We start from the raw sequence: 18,231 nt of genomic DNA on the forward strand, positions 1-18,231 counted from the left end.
TAATAATTTGTTTCGCTATAACTGCCATTCCGAGGAGAATACACTACCTGCTGCCTGACTGCTGCCTGAAACGCATAAAATGGTGCAGGTTTAGTAAACGTTGTTACTGAGCACTCCTTTGTCGTCAGCTACAAAAATATCTATATAGAACATTGGCACAAGGTCGCCTGAAGGTTGCTTACTATGTTCATTCTGCGGCGGACCTGCCCCATAGCCTCTAGTAAGTTAGACAAGTGCCGGAAGAAGGAAACCTTGAGAAAAAAGGAACCGTGACGTCAAGAAAGAGTGCTTCAATTCCCGCAAAGACTGAATCAAAGTTATTAGCCGTATATCTCAGGCGGCAAAGTGGAATGATATGCTCCTGTTTTTAAGGTGATAAGCCATTCTGCCTGACCAGGAGCCTCTTGCCGACAGGGAGGGTTCAAGCACCGTTGTTGAAAACCACAAAGAAATTTTTTCACAAGGATAACCTGGCCGATTAAACAAAGTCTACATCGGGTGAAATCCTGAATTCTAGTGCGATTAGGGGTGACCATGGCCCTACTGGGCGGAGGCTTATTTCAAACAATGAAACCCAGGAAGGCGTACAAGGCAACCGCACACCCGCAGTGAACGACTGCCGTCATGCAGCGGCTACTCCACCGCCTTTTCTTAACTGATCATTATACTTTACTAACCAACAAGGTCCAAAGTTGGCAGCAGCTGGCTACGCGCCCATACCCTGGTGTCCAGACCAAACGTCTATTTTGCCCTCCCTCGAACATACACGCAAACTGAAGATGTAAACATGAGTTGTAACGTTACGACTCGAGCACTACGGTGGCGCCCACAGGAAACTGTTGCCGAGGTGGGCTTCACTTTTATATTCTGGGATTTCCTAATGCACTCACCAATAGAAGTAGAGAGTTTGACACGCGGTAAAGGGGGAAAACAAAATTTGAGAAGGTACAGCCCAATCAAATGGCGCTCGCTTGCCAGGCAAGGGCGCGCCTAAGCACCAAATCAATCGCTCAGTGGCGCTCTGAAAGCCGCCCTCTAAAGGCAGAACCAAAAGGCAGCGTTCCTTCGGCGTCGCATCAGCTTCTCCGCTACTGACTTCACCGGAGGCGAAATTTCGGCGCTTGGAGCGCTGCGAAGTAGGAAGACGCAGATATCTGGTGAAGCCAGACCACAGCGTCGGAGCCGGAAATACCTCGTAGGCGGGGATGGGTGAGAACCAGTGACTGCAGTGCATTGGCAGCGACTTCGGGATTATTCCACTTCTCTACTGTATCCGCCTTAGGCGCGGCCCGTTCCTGCGAATCAGCGCCCCTTCTGTGCCCTTGCTATTGTCCCCCTTGCCGCCGCAGTAGGTTCCCGTCGCCGCTGAATAGGACAGTTAGCTATAGACAGAGCCAACAGTCACCGAAACCAAGGAGCTTAGGGGGATGTTTATATTTATTTTTAAATTTCTGGGGTGCATTATTGAAAGATCAATACCCGCAATTATTTTATCAGTTAAAGATAAATGATAAGAAAGAAGAAGAAAAAACAACCACATGTCGCCGGCGGGATCCGAACCCGCGATCTCCGAATTTAGCGTCCAACTGAGCTACGCTGACTACTATCCATTCTTCTGCTTTCGGGGGTATTTATGTGTAATGTAACAGGACCTTGAGTATGTTCACCAGCGCCACCCTCGTCCATAGCGGCGGACGTAGTACGACCTGTACCACCGCGAGTGCCACGTAGGAACGTGGCCGAACGGTGAGGGCGGAAGCTGTGCGAGAACCTTCTTATGCTACCTATTGCTCCAAGACTGCCAGATTCGAGGCCGTCGTTAAACAATTAAGCAGACAAGTGAAGGGAAAAGAGATGCTCGTTATGACATACATGATGTAAGCCAACAGTCACCGCAACCAAGGAGCATAGGAGATGTTTATTTTTACTTTTTTTTAAATTTCTGGAGTGAATTACTTGGAGATCAATACTATAATTATTTCATCCGTTAAATGTAAATGATAAAAAGCGGAAGAAAAAACAAGCACGACCTGCGAATTTCACCATTTTTCTTCTGCTTTCTTATCATTTATATTTGACGGATAAAACAATTACATTATTGATCTCCCATTAATTCACTACGGGAATTTAAAAAAGTAAAAATAAGCATCCCTTATGCTCTTTGGTTTTGGTGACTGCAGGCTTCCGTCATATATGTTATAACGAGCACATCTTTTCCCTTCACTTGTCTGCTTAGCTATGGAAAGGTTATAACTGGGGGGCTTTATACACAATCACTCCACACCACCGTTTGAAGACGCCTATTCGTATGCCTTCATGTGTTTGGTCACGGCTGGCTGATGAGGTGGCGTGGTCGCCCTCCCCTGCGGGCGCTTAGTGAAAGCGCCGGTAGAAGAGACGCTGACACGACACCGGAGAAACGCTGCCTTGTGGTTCGGCCTCAACATAGCACAGTCCAACACCGGTTCTTCTAATAAGCGAAGGGGGACCATAGACATGTTGCGAGGCCCATATCAAAGTCTTCACGTACATCTTCTACTCGAGAGCGCAGTGAAGATTGAGCCTCGCTCGAGCTGTTCAAGCGGTATATTGCACGTCATCCTTTGATGCGCAGCGATAACTTATCGTCAGTCCCACTAGAATATTTTGAGCGAACTATCGAATCCGTCATAGAGCGGGCGCACCCAGTGCAAAGGGATCCAACCCTGATTGACCAGCGCAAAACATGTGCTCCGGCAGAGCGTTCGGTGCTATAGTGCTGCACGTGCGCAACAAGTTCTAGATTTTTCGCCTGGCATCCGGATGTCATACTTTCCTTTTCGTAATGTAAACGTCTTCATAATAAAAAAAAAACAAAGAGAGCTGGGCTACCCTGCTGTTAGCTGCTGAAATGCTGCTTTCTAATCGGAATGCACACTCAGCCTGTGTGCGTACCTCTGCGTCTGAATACCTGTTTGATAGGGCATGATGTCGACATTAATTTTTGGTCATTTTTTAAGCTGTTCTGGCAGCATTATTTTAATGAACTTAGCGCGAAGCACATACGTTTCGTTATTGTTCCTGTTGCTGCGCTTTGGGCGACTTCAACCCTAAGGCGAGAAGCATAGCTACTCCATCTCACGATGCCATTTCGTCATCGTAAGTGTAAAGTGTTATCCGGTGATGCCTGAAAGAGCGATCACAACAGGGCAGACTGTCCTGGGCATTCCGGAGGCGATGACGCCACACATTAGGAGTTCCTGCGATATTCGAGTCTACTCGGTGGATAAAGACGGAGCTCTCTGTCTCGGAGCCACTTGATCTGAAGCGACCAACCAAACTCGTGAACTCGATCCGAACCGACCAGTCAAACACGGAATCTCTGCCGCGCAGCACAATATACGCTGCAAACTAGCAGAAATCGGCATTAGTGACCGAGCGTCTATATTGGATCCATTAGCAGCTTCGCTCGAATTCCAGTGCCGCGGAAAAGGCACCGGTGTTCATGTGGGTGCAAACAGCCTCGGATTTTCCGCGCATTTCCACAACCTTCAGAGAAGTTTCGTTTGCGTATTTTTTCATTCAGTATGCATTTGGTTGAGCCGACAAATAAAAACAGCAAAGCTATGCGCGGATAGTGACGGCTCCTGCGCTCAGTATATACTTGCCGCCCATCTTCTGACCATCCTCCATCTTCAGTGTAGTCATCGAGTTGCCAGTAAATACAGCTGGCTTTGCAGGCAGCGAGGTCGTGATCTATGCGCAGTACAGGCAGTTTCACCTTTAGGCTTACCTTGGTTCAATTCTTTGGTTCAATTTACGTGAAACGCCCTGTATATCCTAGCAGTTCTCGTATACCGTCACTTAATGCTATCGCGTTAAAACAGTGCTCAAATTTTATATACTGCAGCACACACCAAACGAGCACTTTTCAGTGTACTGCCACCTGGCTTCCTAAGCAGACGACACGCTAGAGGGACGGGGAGCACATGCAGTGCTGAGAACAGGCACAGGCATCATATTGTCCCATAGTAACACGCGCGCTTTTGTTCCCATTCGTATTGCTTGCATCCACGCATGCCCGTATCAGAATTCTTACGCAATGGGGTATAACCCTAATATATGACCGTCTCGAAATTCGCTTTATATGCAGGCGTTACAAAAGCTACTGCAATGGAATTTAGTCAGTTACTGATGCGGCATTTGCATCGTTAGAAACATGACGCGTTTGCCTCGGCGGCAAGCACATCTACTCAAAAGCCCTTCATTCTGATCTCAGAGGTTTCTTACGTTAGAATTGAGCCGTTTTAAAAAGAAAAACCGGTCTTAACACACAACAAAACCGAATTTCTCTGTCCTAAATAGCTGCCCGAAAGCTGCAGGCATGGGAACGCTTGCGGTTTCGTTCTTGTTTAAAACCAGTGCCTCATGGCGGCACCAAAGTGGCAGCAGAGAGGCAGCACAGGCCGCGCTGATCATGCTCGCAGCGCGTGCAGGCCACTCGTAAGTGAAAGCAGCGCCACTCACGTCCGAAGAGGTGCCCAACGAGCGTGACGGGCAGGCAGAACACGATGACCATGAGGTCGGCCACGGCCAGATTGACGAGCAGCGCGTGGAAGGCCGAGTTCTTCATGGAAGCGTTGCGGCTCACCACTCGCAGAACGCAGCAGTTGCCCACGACGCCAACCACGAACACGGCCGTGTAGGCCACGCAGTAGCCCACCACCCAGGGGGCCGAGTGGCGCAGGAAGCACGCGTCCACCCACTCCTCCGTCGACAGCTCGGCCCCGGCGGCGGCGTCGCCCATGGCCGCCCCAGTCGAAGGGGGCGCCTGGGGCGCGGCGGCGGTCGCCAGCATGGCGAGCCCTCCGCCTGTACCGTTGGGCCCCGCTGCGACCAGCGGGGGTCCGCTCAGCGCAGGCACCAGCGTCGACAGAGTCCAGTGGTACAGGCCGTAGCAGTGGAACGTCACGTTCGCCTGCCGCATTCGAAGGACGCGCGCACTGTGCTCGGAGGGCGCCCCGAAGCGGTCGGCTCTCGTGCTTGAGGCCTGCTGCTCCGGATGGCGCTGGAAAGGAATGAAAAAAAACAACAAAACAAAAACAAACATGATCCTATGTGCCCAATGTCGCAAAAGTGTTCGCGGCGTAAAATAGTTGCTTTGGCGGTAGCAGCGAAAAAGGTGCAAGTGCAATCAATGTATGGGGTTTGTTTCACCGGGATAACGAAAACAATCTATTCTAAGACTGCCAGTTCTACTATAGTGAGATACAACGGCAGCCTTAGGAGAGTCGGCCTTCGCAGCTCCGCGTGCCGTCCCTCTCACTTGTTTATGTCTAGACAAGCTTATAAGACGACTAACAATAAGCGCAAGAGAACCGTTGAGACCACAGATGGTGCAGACCACAAGCTCTCCACCGGCCTTCGTTCAGCCGATTGCGTTCGACATGATGCTACGCTACAGGGATACGTAACACACCTATTTGAAACGCTTTTTAGGCAGCGATGCGTAAAACACCTATTTGAAACGCTCTTTAGGCTGCTAGCTCTGCGCCTCCTTCAAAGCTGCCTCTAGTCATTTTGTCACAAGGCACACAGCTCACTCTTTGAAGCCTTCCAACCCTTACTCATCGCTGACTTTTTACACAGCGCTGGCTATTAAATGCGATTGTTCCTGGACAAAGTTTGCTGTCATCATCGTCCCTGTAGTATAATAGTATGGTGTGGTAGGGTGCTATGTTGAGTCTAATTATAGAAACAAAAATTATGGCCTTTCAACCGTGGTACTAAGAATGGTAGGCTAGTAGCGGGCAGGAGTCAAAAAGTGTCCGGGCAGGCGAGCGCGATTGGAGAACGGGGTAGGCGTGGTAGGACAACGCCACGGAGGTGCGATCACGTGACCCCTAGTGTAGCCCGTGCCTTGAGCCTCGCACTAACTCCCCCCCCTAAAAAAACTGAGTAAAGGCTCCCGGGAAAGACTCTTTAATGTTCGTAGTCATTTCGCGTCCTTGCAGTCGACAGTGACCGGAAGTATTAGGGCAGGGACCTCACACACCCATCCCACACGGGCAGCATCCTTTCTCTGCGTAATCACTATTGCCAAGTAGAGCCGCTTTTAAGCATTACTATACTTGCGTAATCACCATTCAATTTTTTTTTTGTTAGGGAACACTCTATTGTCTCTTTCTGCAGTTGATATATACTTATATCGCAGTATTCTCTTTTTGGGAAGCAAAGGTCCTTGTCGCCGACACATTTAAAGGTGCAAAATATTTTCCTGCAACTTACCTCGGCTAATTTTCCTCTTCAAGTCACCTGCTTTATAACTGTGGTGCCCCTGATTTGACTTCTAGGATTAGGATAGAGGTAAAGACTATAGTTGGTTCTGAGTATCTTAAAGCAGCGAAAAGGACGCGGACAGCGGCAAGAGAGGACAGTATGTTTTTCTGCGGAACGAGTGAACAGTTTTGAATAAATCAAACTCGGTTTTTGCCTGCGCCGTTCGCGCTAGTGCTGTACACGCTGCGAGTGACAAATAAAGAGTTCGCAGTTGCACCATGTGGAACCTACTAATTATTTTAATTGAAAGAAAAACCGTGAGTTCTGGTGATTGCAAGTACTTTCATTTTAAACAACTCATTGACAAGCCGTTATGCATGTTTTGTCCATGTGTAGATTGCAGGTAACATCGTTGCGAGGGGCAGGTACTGCGTTCAGGTAGATACTAAGAAAAAACACGAAAGCCTATATATGAATAGTGACACGAAAGTCTGCCAACATATCGCATTTAGTTTGTTGTCCAAGGGGAGACAAGCTTCGTTCCGTAAAATAATCGGATAAAAAGTCGCAACACTCTACTCAAAATCAAACACGGTGCCAGTGCAAAAGAAAACAAACGTGCGATTTCCATGTCGCATCCTGAACTCGCCACAATATTTCTCTTTAAGTCACCAGTATAATTCGGCATTCACTTTACGTATCGCCACAATCCTGCGGCGTCGGTTGTCGTCACTACGCGGGCGGTTGCTTATAGCCACCGTTCTTGGCATTGATTTCAGCACTGCTGTCTCCTGCAGAACCTGACCGCGGTAAGAGCTAGCGAAGGGAACTGAAGAGAAGCCTGAGCCAGTAGTACGCTTACATGCGTCGGCAACCTGAAGCGAAGTGACAGCTTGTTTTTCTAGCTGATGACGATGCGAGCCGGCCGAGCGTGCCGTGCCACCTGAAGGCAAGCCAGGGAAAAAGCGTTCGCCTGATTTTCTTTTACGAGTGCGTTGCCGGTGAAAAGTCGCCTCTCCATGTCGATACAAAGTGAGGCAGTGAGCGCTCGGTGCCGGTCATGGTTGTTTGTTCTAAGTAAAGGTCACCCTCTCTCAGGAGCCGAGCGGGGTCGTCAGTCAGCCAAGACAAATGCTTTACTTCATTCAAATATACTACGAGCTCGCTGGGGCAGTTTGCTTGCAAACAGTGTGGCGTTGCTGAAAGCAGCTGCAAGAAAACAGGCTTTGATGGTTATATTAAACTTTTTTTTCTAACGAAGTGTGTTGCTGGCGGGGAATTTGAATAATAAATGTCCCGGTTAGTGCCTGTTGACTCATCTCACTCCAGAAACAGCGCTGATTCAGTTAGCAGTAATGAAACAATAAAGAGAAATCAGTTGTGCCAGAAATGATGAAACGCTACAGACGCTCACTTAGAAGATTGCACACAAGTACTGCGGTTGGCGTATTCTTGAAAAAGCGCGCTTTCCGTACACTACTTCTTGAGGGTGGACAGCAACAAGACGGATCATCAAGCCGATATTTCAGGGAGCTATCAACAAACCGTCGGCTCTTGTAGGCTCTATGCGCTTGTAGAAATAAGCATTAATGTACAACTATTGCCGCAAGCCACAGCGCAACCTGTCGCTATCATTGCTTACTTTGGTTCAAATACTAAATACGAAGCATGTAACTGCGAGGAGCAAAGCGTGGGTTCTTCTTACCGACCTTAATCTGTTTTACTCTCCTGTGCAGTATAAGCTTGGCAGCGTCAAGCGACTCCGTTGTGAACAAGACGCCCTAGAAGCAAGCAAGGCATGGCATGTAATGAAGTTTAATTTGGTATTTCTGTACTGTAGGATTTCCTGGAACGGTGAATGCAATAGGAAAGTTCCGAAGTAGATAGCCCAGAAAGCCGTTTGCGTTGTTAATAACGTAATTGATGTGACGGTCCCAAGTATGGTGAAATGTTATGTTGGTGCCTAAATACTTATAACCTGAAATGGGCTCCACGTTAGTGTTATTAAGAACATATTTAGTTGGGAGCTTAGTGCCCAGCACAGCACGTGAAAGCGTAATGTTCTAGTCACGACCCCTCCAAAAAATAAATTCCCTTGCTAAGTACCATGAGACTCGAATCTATGAAGTATCGAGGCTTATTCTTGATTTCCATGGCTGTTACCGGGTTTGAAACAGTGTCCCACACGACTGCTTGATTAAGGACGTATGTACTACGGCATCAGCACTGGTCAATAATGTGCGCCTGCAACACGTGGACAATATTTTATTTGCTTGTTCACGTTTCGCCGCTTTCATTCTAGCCTACGATTTTGCACGCGTCTAAGCACTTTGATTGGGATGGAACGCTCTTGAGAAGGGTTCGAGCACCGGCTCTCGCTGTGCGGCTTGCTCTTGCAGCCCGCTTCGCAACTGGAGGTTCCTCTGGCTCCATCCGCTTCTGTTCACGTGGACTAGAGATGGTGAGGCGAATACGTTTCTTTTTTGGTAAGCTTATAGTGATCTACAAAAAGAAAAAAGCTTTGCAGCAGACAAGCAAAAGAGACTCACAGCTTCAGTGAAAAGGTCTCTTCAAGTTAAGCTCCTGTGAGGAGTACACGTGCGTCGAGGAGAAAAGAGAGAAGGTAGTTGTTGCTGTTGTGAATAATCTTAAACCTGTAGGGTAGGGACATACTTCTGAAAGTCTGTGGTGTGTGTATGTGCTCCATGCAGCAAAATCTCGCTCCATCTACTTAGAAAACAGGGTCAAACAGGTGACCTTTACCCAAACCTGAAAGCAAGAGTAAAAATCACGCACCTCGCATTAGAGCAGGCGCATATTTCCCAAACGGCCGCATCCAATTGCTCTCGTTGCAACAGTTAAGCCGTTCATTTCTGTGCGCAGGTGAGAAGTTTTTTTGTTCGCCTAGACAGTCAGGTAATAGGAGTCGGCACTTTCTGCGTTTCAGAAAAAGCTTCCGGGAAATCTCGCATTCCCTTCTTGTGCACCATATCGCAAAGCTTTCGTCTTTGCCTTTTCTCTTGAGCTTGGCATTATTTTACCTGCATTTCTTGGAAAGTACAGTTTTTGCCTTCTGTGCACAGATTCAAGAATAGTCCCAGTTTTTTTTTTTTCGTCCCTCTCTCTGCCTTAGATTTACTCGGGAGTCGTCTCAGCCTCCTGGAGGCCTCTCCCCGGTTTATTGCATGGAGATTGCAACGCAAGTAACATCAAGCATTCTTTTTTTTTCAACTTCCTAAGCACACACCCAGGGCTTGGGCTTATACGACCACTTTTATCCCTGAAAACCTTCTTCAGAACGTCTTAACAAAAAACATTATCAGTCTAAAAGTTTTCATGCAGATTTGTCGACCGCTGTCTTCCAGACCATAAGGGCCGAATTCACATTCCATTTAGTATGCAAAACCTGCTTCAGATTGGAGCATTCTTTGTCTATGGTCCTTTTTTCGTTATCTTTGAACAGCCCCTTTGGGACCGGTCGGTCACGGACCGAAATCTTGTTTCCGCCTTGTATTTTAGGGCTTATGTTTCTTTGTTTTCTAGACTAGATCTTCTGCGCGACACATCATTGTTTCCGGCGAGGGGGTCCGGTGCAACCTCTATATAAAGCTTTTTCTGGACCTGCATTACAGCCCAACGGAACACAGCCATGCACGAGTGTCTTTCTTATATCCTGCGTCCAACTTTCAAAAGAAATTCGTTTTCTGACCGCCAATCGTTGGTATTCGCCGATAGTGGTCCTCAAGTGTTGCACGTTTTCAGATGTTCTGCTACTGGAAGGCCTCCTACAGCACGTATCGCTTTGAATGTCACCCTGTCTGGGCTCGTACTAGCAACTAGTAGAATTTCTTTGCTAGTCGCGGAATCGTCTTCTGAAGTTTTGCGAATGATCTACGAGGTATGCAGGGATGAAGTTTCGAGCCCACCGTACAACTTGCTACAAATGCGCTGATCAAGTTGTGCAGCCAAACTGAATGCGACGCTGGTGTTGCACGCCACCTCGTTCAGTGGCGCCACGCTTCCGATGGCGCGGATGAAATTGTGTGCGACGAATACGCGTGCGTCCAACAGACAGCCGAATGACGTGCAAATCAAGCCATATGTTTTGGAGATATTGAATGCAGTTGTACACTCCTCCTCCAGGTTGTTCACGATTTCTTAAAGGATAGTGTGTACAGCGAAAACTCAACCTCATCGTACATTCTGTCTCACGTAGAGAAAATCGAAGTATTAAAAAAAAACACTTTTCGCCTTTCACCCGCTCCCCATCCACAGCAGGAGCGCCCATTCAACATCTCGTGTGTTTCAAATCTAACCACATCTCTCGCTTCACCCTTCAGACGCCTCGGTCTGTTTGCACATCGCGATGCAACGCCACTTACGCGGAGCGCCGGCTTACGCCATAGCACGAACCCCGCTCCGCGAATGAAAAGAAAACAAAATTTCTTCGCTCCTGTCCCGGAGTATGCCACTAGTTATCGGGAGCTCTATTCATCCCACTGCAGGTGCGGAGGAGGCATGAAGGTTAGCAAATAGGATAGAGAAAGAAAAGGTAGCAGGAGTGTGCTTGATATGCAAAAACGGGCAGACCCGGCCGGCGGTGAAATGGAGCTCGTTGGCCCACTCTAATTGGGTCTTCGAATCCGCGACGGAGAAAGATGTCGTGGGAGTCTAGAGACCATGCCGTCGTTATTCAACCTACACTCAGCATCGAGATCGCCGGTTGAAATAGCTCCTCGGTTTCGCAGAGTAGGGAATTTTGCTCCTGATCACAGGTTGGAATTCGCCATAATACCGGCATCGTCCCTGTTCTCTTGGTTGACATGATCACACGGGGCACAGTATCGAGGGCGGCCGTTCCCTGGCCCTCCAGGATAACACTCAACACTGCTAAAGAAGTGGATCAGTGAGTTCATAGTTTGCGAAAAGTGACGAAGCCAAAGCAGCTAAAAAACACCGGAAAAGGTATACCCTGTGTAGCCACCGCCGGCAAGAATGAAACAAACACGGCTGCATCTTGCTGAAAAGAAACGCAATTATTTTGTTGGTGTCCATTTGTTTTGAAAGAAGCTTTTCAGCCCCAAAAATATTTATTGACGTAAAAAGAAAGCAAATGACGAGACTTAAAGTGGTTGACAAACGCGAAAATTTCCCTTAGAATTGCGGAAACATGAAACGTCAAAAACCAAGCTGTAAAGAGCGCAGTGATGTCAGACGTAGCTTCGAACCGAATGCTTGAATCCTTTAACCGCCAAATTAATTAATAGAAAACGTACCGAAATTGCCAAATTTCTTTAAACAGGCATAACTTTTCCCGTGTAATTCTGATTTTCTGATTCGGGAAATACTTCACTGGTTTCTGGTTAGAATTAACGAAAAAAAATTCAAAGAGAAAAATCTGCTCTTGAGGGCGGCTTTCTCTCAGTGCATTCCATAGTAGCGGGTTACAACGTACAGAAATGCGCCGTGTTTATTTGATCCCATACGCTGTAACATACTGCAAAACGCATAGAAGTTGCTTTTCGTCCTAGAACAAACAAGGATTCATCATTAGTAGTTAACGTGTACTTCCCAGCGCGTCACCGTTGTCGTCGTCACCATCGCTCTCGACTTGAGATGAAGCAGTCACCAGCTCGCAAACGAAGTCACAGTTACTGTCTCGAGAGTCTCGGGAGGTCGCCGTCACCGGCATTCTTCATGTACGATGTCATCATGAAATCACTGTTGTCAAGCTTAAAACATGCGCTAAAGGCGTGAAAAGCGTTTTTTTATGAATGACTACCACCCTCTAGTGTTGAAAATTGTAAGATACGCAATTGCCGATCGTAACTCGTTTTTCGCGGTGGAAGCCGCGTAACATTGGACCGAACGAATATGACTCGTCATAGGCGATATTGATACAATCTCCCACGACGAGTACAGCTCGGGATTGGCGGATAAATGGTTCCAGGAGAAATAAGCGAGAAAACCAGAATGTTAGGCACGTTTGCAGTAACGTGTAAATGTTGGGATGAGTTTTTCTTCCTTCTTGTTTATCTCATGTGCTAAGTCATTTTCATTTCTCGCCCTTGCAAGAACCACATACCATAATGTCAGCTCTAAACAAAGCGGTAAAAACTTGTATTTTTCTTTGATTTTCAAGTTCCTTCCTGCTTTGCTTTTTTTTGTTCCTCTTTCGTTCTCTCTAGTTCATTTTTTTTTATATGAGCCCACAGTTTTCTTCAGGGCCGCACCCTGTCCTTTTCTGCGATGGGAACTAAACGCTTCATTTCAGTGACCCACGTCTGAGTTGTGATCTGAAATGGGGCGATCTTCAGCTAGAAGCAACAACGGTTACAGACTATCAAAGATGCTCCGCTTGTATTCAGTTCAGCAGGCGCGAAATTTACTGATTAATCTTCGGCGTCTGCCTGTGCCTCGTTACAAAGCTAATAAACATGCGAAATAACGCGAGCCCCGCAAGAATGGGCACCGAGCGGCGAACTTGTTTATGTGGGCGACCGGGTGAGAAATGAGCCCTCATTATTATGTAAGAAGAGTCAGGTCCGTAACGGTGGCCACGGAAAAGCCCTTGCTCCGACTTCAGCAGCCTACCCTGGGATATGCGGCACTCACACTTCGCGCCGGCGATTTTGAACTGTTTCCTATCGAGAAAGAATGAGCTTGCAACGACAGTGCTGTGCCCTATAGGCATATACACTATTCACTGCAAGGTACATCGCAGCGAATGAGGACAGTATTAAAATTTTATGGGCCAGAAACCCGGAGCTGGAAAAGCTCACAGGCCTGGCTTCCCACATGTAGAGGTTGGTTAAAAATGCAGCATTTTTTTCCTCACGCTGTAAATCTTCATTCGTGAAAGCGGACGTTCCTGCTGCTCAGCGATCAGTAATAAAGGAGGTCCTAACACACCACAAATAGCGCCTTCCTTACCCGCTTCGTTTTCAACTCATACTTTAATCCAGTGGCTTCAAATACCCTGTATCCTTTCCCCACAATCAGTTTAAATCACGACTGTGGGCAACTAATTGCAGTTTACAGCGTAGCTCTTGGCAGCGTGCCGCTTTTTCTCTGGGTATAGTTACGTTAAGCCCAGAGATTAAATAATATGTGGAATATGGCACATCATTAAAATAGATAATGACCGTCAACAATCGTGTACACGATACGGGTATCTGCGATTCTAGACTACCACACTCTCTGTGGGCTCCGTTTAGTTTTTGAACGTAATAGTGGGCGCAGTTACTCGATTTCAAGCTCCGATATTCGGTGCTCTCTGCTGCCGGCTATACAAAACTAGATTTTGCGCGCAGATGATCCCCGAAAGACGCCGCGCTGCTCGTTTAGATGGCCATATTGCAGGAATTGGATTTGTACTGTTACAACTCTGTTTCGATAACAAAACGAGCGGTTGCTAAAGCGCTTCAACAAATGCTGGAATAAAATTTCAATAGCAGGCATTGAGGGCGTTCTTCGTCTTTCCTTTTTAATTCTGTACTGTTCCTAATGTACCAAGGAGTATACTTATAGAGTGACTCCTCCTGTAAAGAAATTTATGTATGTTATCGCGACGAACGTACTCTCAAGAACCAATAATTAATCCCGTTTAATGTCATTTCAACAAACACATTCGGCAGATAGCTGGTGCAAAGTTTGTTGAAGGCTGATCAAAAATTTTGCCACGTGAATGTCCATATACCGAACATTCCTTAATGATATTAAGGAACACCTGCAAGTCAGAGAGAACATCCACTGTTCTTGAACGAATATATACGAGTATATTTAGAACGTATGCCGTGTGGCAGTTGTCCAGCAGGAAGAGAAGTTCGAGAAAGTGGTACAGCGCTTATAATCCTCATCTTTAAATCCAGGACGCTGAAAATGCTGGTGTTTTTTCTGCATTTCTTCGCTGCATTGGCATGGTTTTAAAACATTAGGCACTATATTAAAATAAAAAAAAATACCTTTCGCTTGCGGCTCAGCCGCACACTACGTTCGGAGCGAGATTCATGCTGTACCAACGAAACTTGGCCTTTGCGCCCCGCCCACCATCCTTCCCCTCGCCCCCAAAGTTTTTCAACCACTGCCTCTGAGAAGAAAAAATTGCCTGGTTTAGCTTATGGTTAAGCCTAGGATGCGAAGCATACCGCCGGCGGAGGCTGCGCGTCCGCAAGCGAGCGCACGAGTTGAGCCCCAGCTTTCACAGCTGTTGTGACGTCATATCACGTGGTGCGCCGATGTAGGTCAAGTGGTAGCTACGCGGCCGCGCGCGGCGCAGCAAGGAAGAGCTCGGTTGTGCGGCTAGTATGCTTCGCATAAAAAGTAAAACCCTTCAACGGGCCGACTCCACAGTAGAGATGACCCTTCAAGAGGCCCAGCCAGGGCCCCCTGCTACACGCCTCGCAATGGCTGCTAACGAAGCTATAGGTCGCCTTTGAGTGACGAATACCCATGGGGCGCCTCTTAGGTGTCCTCCCAATGTGCCGGTCCGGTGCTATCTCTGTGAGCGATTTGTACGTTTGCGCTGTCCATGAAAGCAGAGTTTGTAGCGCCACCTGAACTCTCCTCGCGTTAGAACGACATTCAGCAATTTCTCGCAATTATTCTAAGCAACCGATACTCGTCGAGGGCGCAATGTTCTGTAACCCCGGGACGGGACAGACTTAAACCTGTTCCAGGCTTTCCGATACGCAAATGGCTGTTGCTTATAGCGTGCACAAGCACAGTAGCGCATACTTTTTTGCCGTTATATTCTCGGTCGCCTTAGATTGTGGGTAGATAAAGAATACCTCTAATGAGCGCGTTGCTCTCTGAGCAACTCTGTAGCGCAGATACAAAGCCGTGTTAGACTTTTATATACCAGAAGACAGAGGAAGACTGGGGAATTGTAAACGATTGTTCTTGGCCTTAAAGGCAACCGGATTTAGTTATTTGAGCATGGCAAACAGATACAACAGACGCAATTTCTTTGTAAGGTCCGTCCCCTCACCGACATCACCATCCAGGATTCAGTTCTCTTGACTAAAAGAGTATCATGCGCCACTGGATGCCATAGTCAACTCTCTACTATTTGTCTTTCAGCACACAGACCGCCAGAACGCTTTGAAATTTTCTTAAATGGAAACTGAAGAGGTTTCTCAAATTGGCGAGCTCAAAGACATCGCATGTGTGGAACTTGCCGGTATAGCATGCTAAGTATTTTGGGCTAACATTAGAAATGGGGACGCAATCGCTGACTAAAACCGCGGCGGCGTTCACGCTTCTTCGCAGCGCACAGCGCCGGGTTGGGGGCGCACGATTACGTCATCTACGGTGCCGGAGCATTTACAGCACAGAAACGCGTTCCTTGACGGAAAAAAAAAAATTAACGCAATCGAAAGCAGCGCCTGCGGAGCATTGTTTGGTGGCATCCAACGACGCACGGCTAGTTGTGGGTGAAGGCCGCGGAAATTGAGATCTCCTCGTCCGTGACGTCATCATCGAGCATCTCCCCACTCCTCCAATGCTACGAGGGGCAGCATGAGGTTTAATCATAGATTATGTCACCATTTTAAATGCTAACGCAAGTAATCACTTGATATGCTTTACCTACCGCCCATATAATTAAACCCTTGAATATCCTGGAATTCTCAAAAAGTGCGGCAGCTGCCCTTTAAAGTACCACAATAGTACTCGACTTAACCCTCGGAAGTCTCGCAACATTTCTATAGTCCCTTTACAGTGGCATTGTCCCTGCGATACTAATGAAGGCCACAGATAGCAGTACTCATACTGCGGACGCATACTGTCTGTACAGGCTGCACAGGGATTCGCTGACTGAGACAGTAGGTGTGGTGTGTTGTGTGGGTTCTGACGTCCAAAACTGCTCGCGGGACATGAGAGGTGTCCTACTGGACAGCTGCGGATTAATTTCTATCATTAGAGATTCTCCTTAGCGCACTGACATCGCGCTAAACATGTGTGTTTTAGCATTTCTGTTCAAGCGCTATACGGCAGCCGCAGCCGGGGCTCGATCGCGCGACCTAGTGCTTAGCCGTAGAACGCCTTAGCCACTGCGCTACCACAGCGCATACCGCTTCAGCAACAACATTAATGAGGGCGAAGGAGATTTTGTGCGCCACACACATTCGCATACTTTCTCTCGTAGACAGGAAAAGGTTTCCAAGCGAAGCACCTTGCACTTCCTTTGACACCCCTTGAGAAAATAAACAAATTTCATTCCGGATGTTTATGATGTTGAAACTACGACAGGTAGTATAGAAGTCTGGGACAGAAAGCAGGCACACGGTTGAAGATAAATATGCCTATATACACGGTGACAGGATAATAGCCTAGTCTTAGCCCTGGTGATGTGACAACAACCTAAGCTATGCTGCATGCTGTGCGTCATCCTGTCAGGACTACAGCTGAGCGGCCATTAAAATATTACCATTTGTGCCCACGCAAGGCACTCAAGAGCTGGCGAAAACAAAGCAATACCAATGTTTTAAAAGACATTTGATAACAATGTCGACCAGCGTTTCGTAACGCTTTTAACGCAGATAAGATTCAGTCATTATGCGCACTCCTTTTACTTTACTTCTGTAATGTTACCGGTTAGGTACGTCATCATTTGCAACTTATCGTGGCGTAAATGATCTTCTTCTCCCCCTCTTTATCCTGCATGCTTGCTTTTCTGAACATGTTATGTCATTTATTGTTCACTTTCGCATGAAGTAACGAACTCGGGTTAGGCACACAGAAGATCACGGCTTCGAGCACTAATGACCTAAATGTGAAAAGACGACGGTGCCAGCGATAACGAGGAAATAGAACGCTTGCGGTCGTATCAAGCCGTTGCAGCAAATGAGGCAATAATTAGGCTTCGGTGCAGTACTGTTTTTTACGTGATGAGTAGTGCACGTAGTGGTCGTCCTATTTAGCAACGATTCTTCCCTCGGTTACCTCTTTCTTCTTTATCATTATGCAGTTCTCACCCGCTACGTTTCGCAGATAACTAGCAAGCTATATTATTTGTCAGCTGCAGTATCGCTGTAGTGGCTGACCAGTGGCGAAGAGGCTAAAGAACGAGTCAGGAAAAAGCGGTTACATGATTCATCCTCAACACCTTTACATTCAACGCCTCTGTTCGCGATGCGGAATGTTGGGTTAGGTAAAAGGTGGATCTTTCGTTCGGGCTAGCTTTGGCTACTTTATTCAGTAAACGGCGATTTTTTGTCTTGGACTTTGACTTTCATACACCAACTGCCCCCTTCATGTAGAGAATAGGACAAAACATATAATGAAGGAAGACTGATTGATTGAATCCACGTTTATTCCACATTAAAATGCGCCGAAGGCGCTACGGTGGAAGGGGAGGGGGTATTGTAAAGGATAAGGGGTAAGGCAGTGCAAAATTCAGATCTCGCTCTTCTTAGAACACTTGTTGCTGGGAATTGATGGAAGTGCTGTTTTTAACTTCCTAGGTCCTGACTGCCTCGCCTTAGCTGCAACATCAACGACTACAACCGCCGGTCAGCAGTCTCACGCTTCGGCCATATCGGCGACAGCGGTACGAACCCAAACTGAAACGGATCACCTGCTGGCTACGCCATGTCTGAAGCATCTCTTTGGTGCCCCAGCGACACTTGGAAGGTCACGTGATCGCATGAACTCACCTCACCAACCACGCGCACTTCGATAGGCACGGCGGCACTATTCTGAGCACGATGGCCAACTATTCTCTATTCTTTCTAAAGGCTGGTGGCAAATTCTGTTTCGCTAACTGTGGTCAAGTAACCATGTCTGTCTAGTACTGCTGCGTAGACATGAGGGCATACTGTTTTGGTTTTTAGAACCCCTTTCTTGTAGTTCTTCTCCAAATGAAACTCAGGGGCGATGTTGAAGAATTTCGTGGGCCTCGTAAGATAGATGTGAAGACTAATGTGTTCACTGAAATCAAGGCTTCACATTCTGTTTTGGAAGCTGGACTGG

The 18,231-nt window shown here is 47.3% G+C and overlaps 1 protein-coding gene across 1 annotated transcript in view; it reads right to left on the bottom strand.

Moving 5' to 3' along the window:
- Positions 1-18,231, bottom strand: part of LOC149352144 (neuropeptide SIFamide receptor-like) — a 119,487-nt gene that overhangs the window by 78,319 nt on the left and 22,937 nt on the right. The window contains exon 2 of the mRNA XM_089577116.1: positions 4,507-5,047. Coding sequence (XP_089433242.1) covers positions 4,507-4,966 — 460 coding nt within the window. The 5' untranslated portion in view covers positions 4,967-5,047. The remainder of the gene's footprint in view (positions 1-4,506; positions 5,048-18,231) is intronic.

The sequence above is a fragment of the Amblyomma mixtum genome, chromosome 3 (assembly GCF_055824585.1).
Source record: "Amblyomma mixtum isolate Tamu chromosome 3, ASM5582458v1, whole genome shotgun sequence".
In the NCBI taxonomy this organism is placed as follows: domain Eukaryota; kingdom Metazoa; phylum Arthropoda; class Arachnida; order Ixodida; family Ixodidae; genus Amblyomma; species Amblyomma mixtum.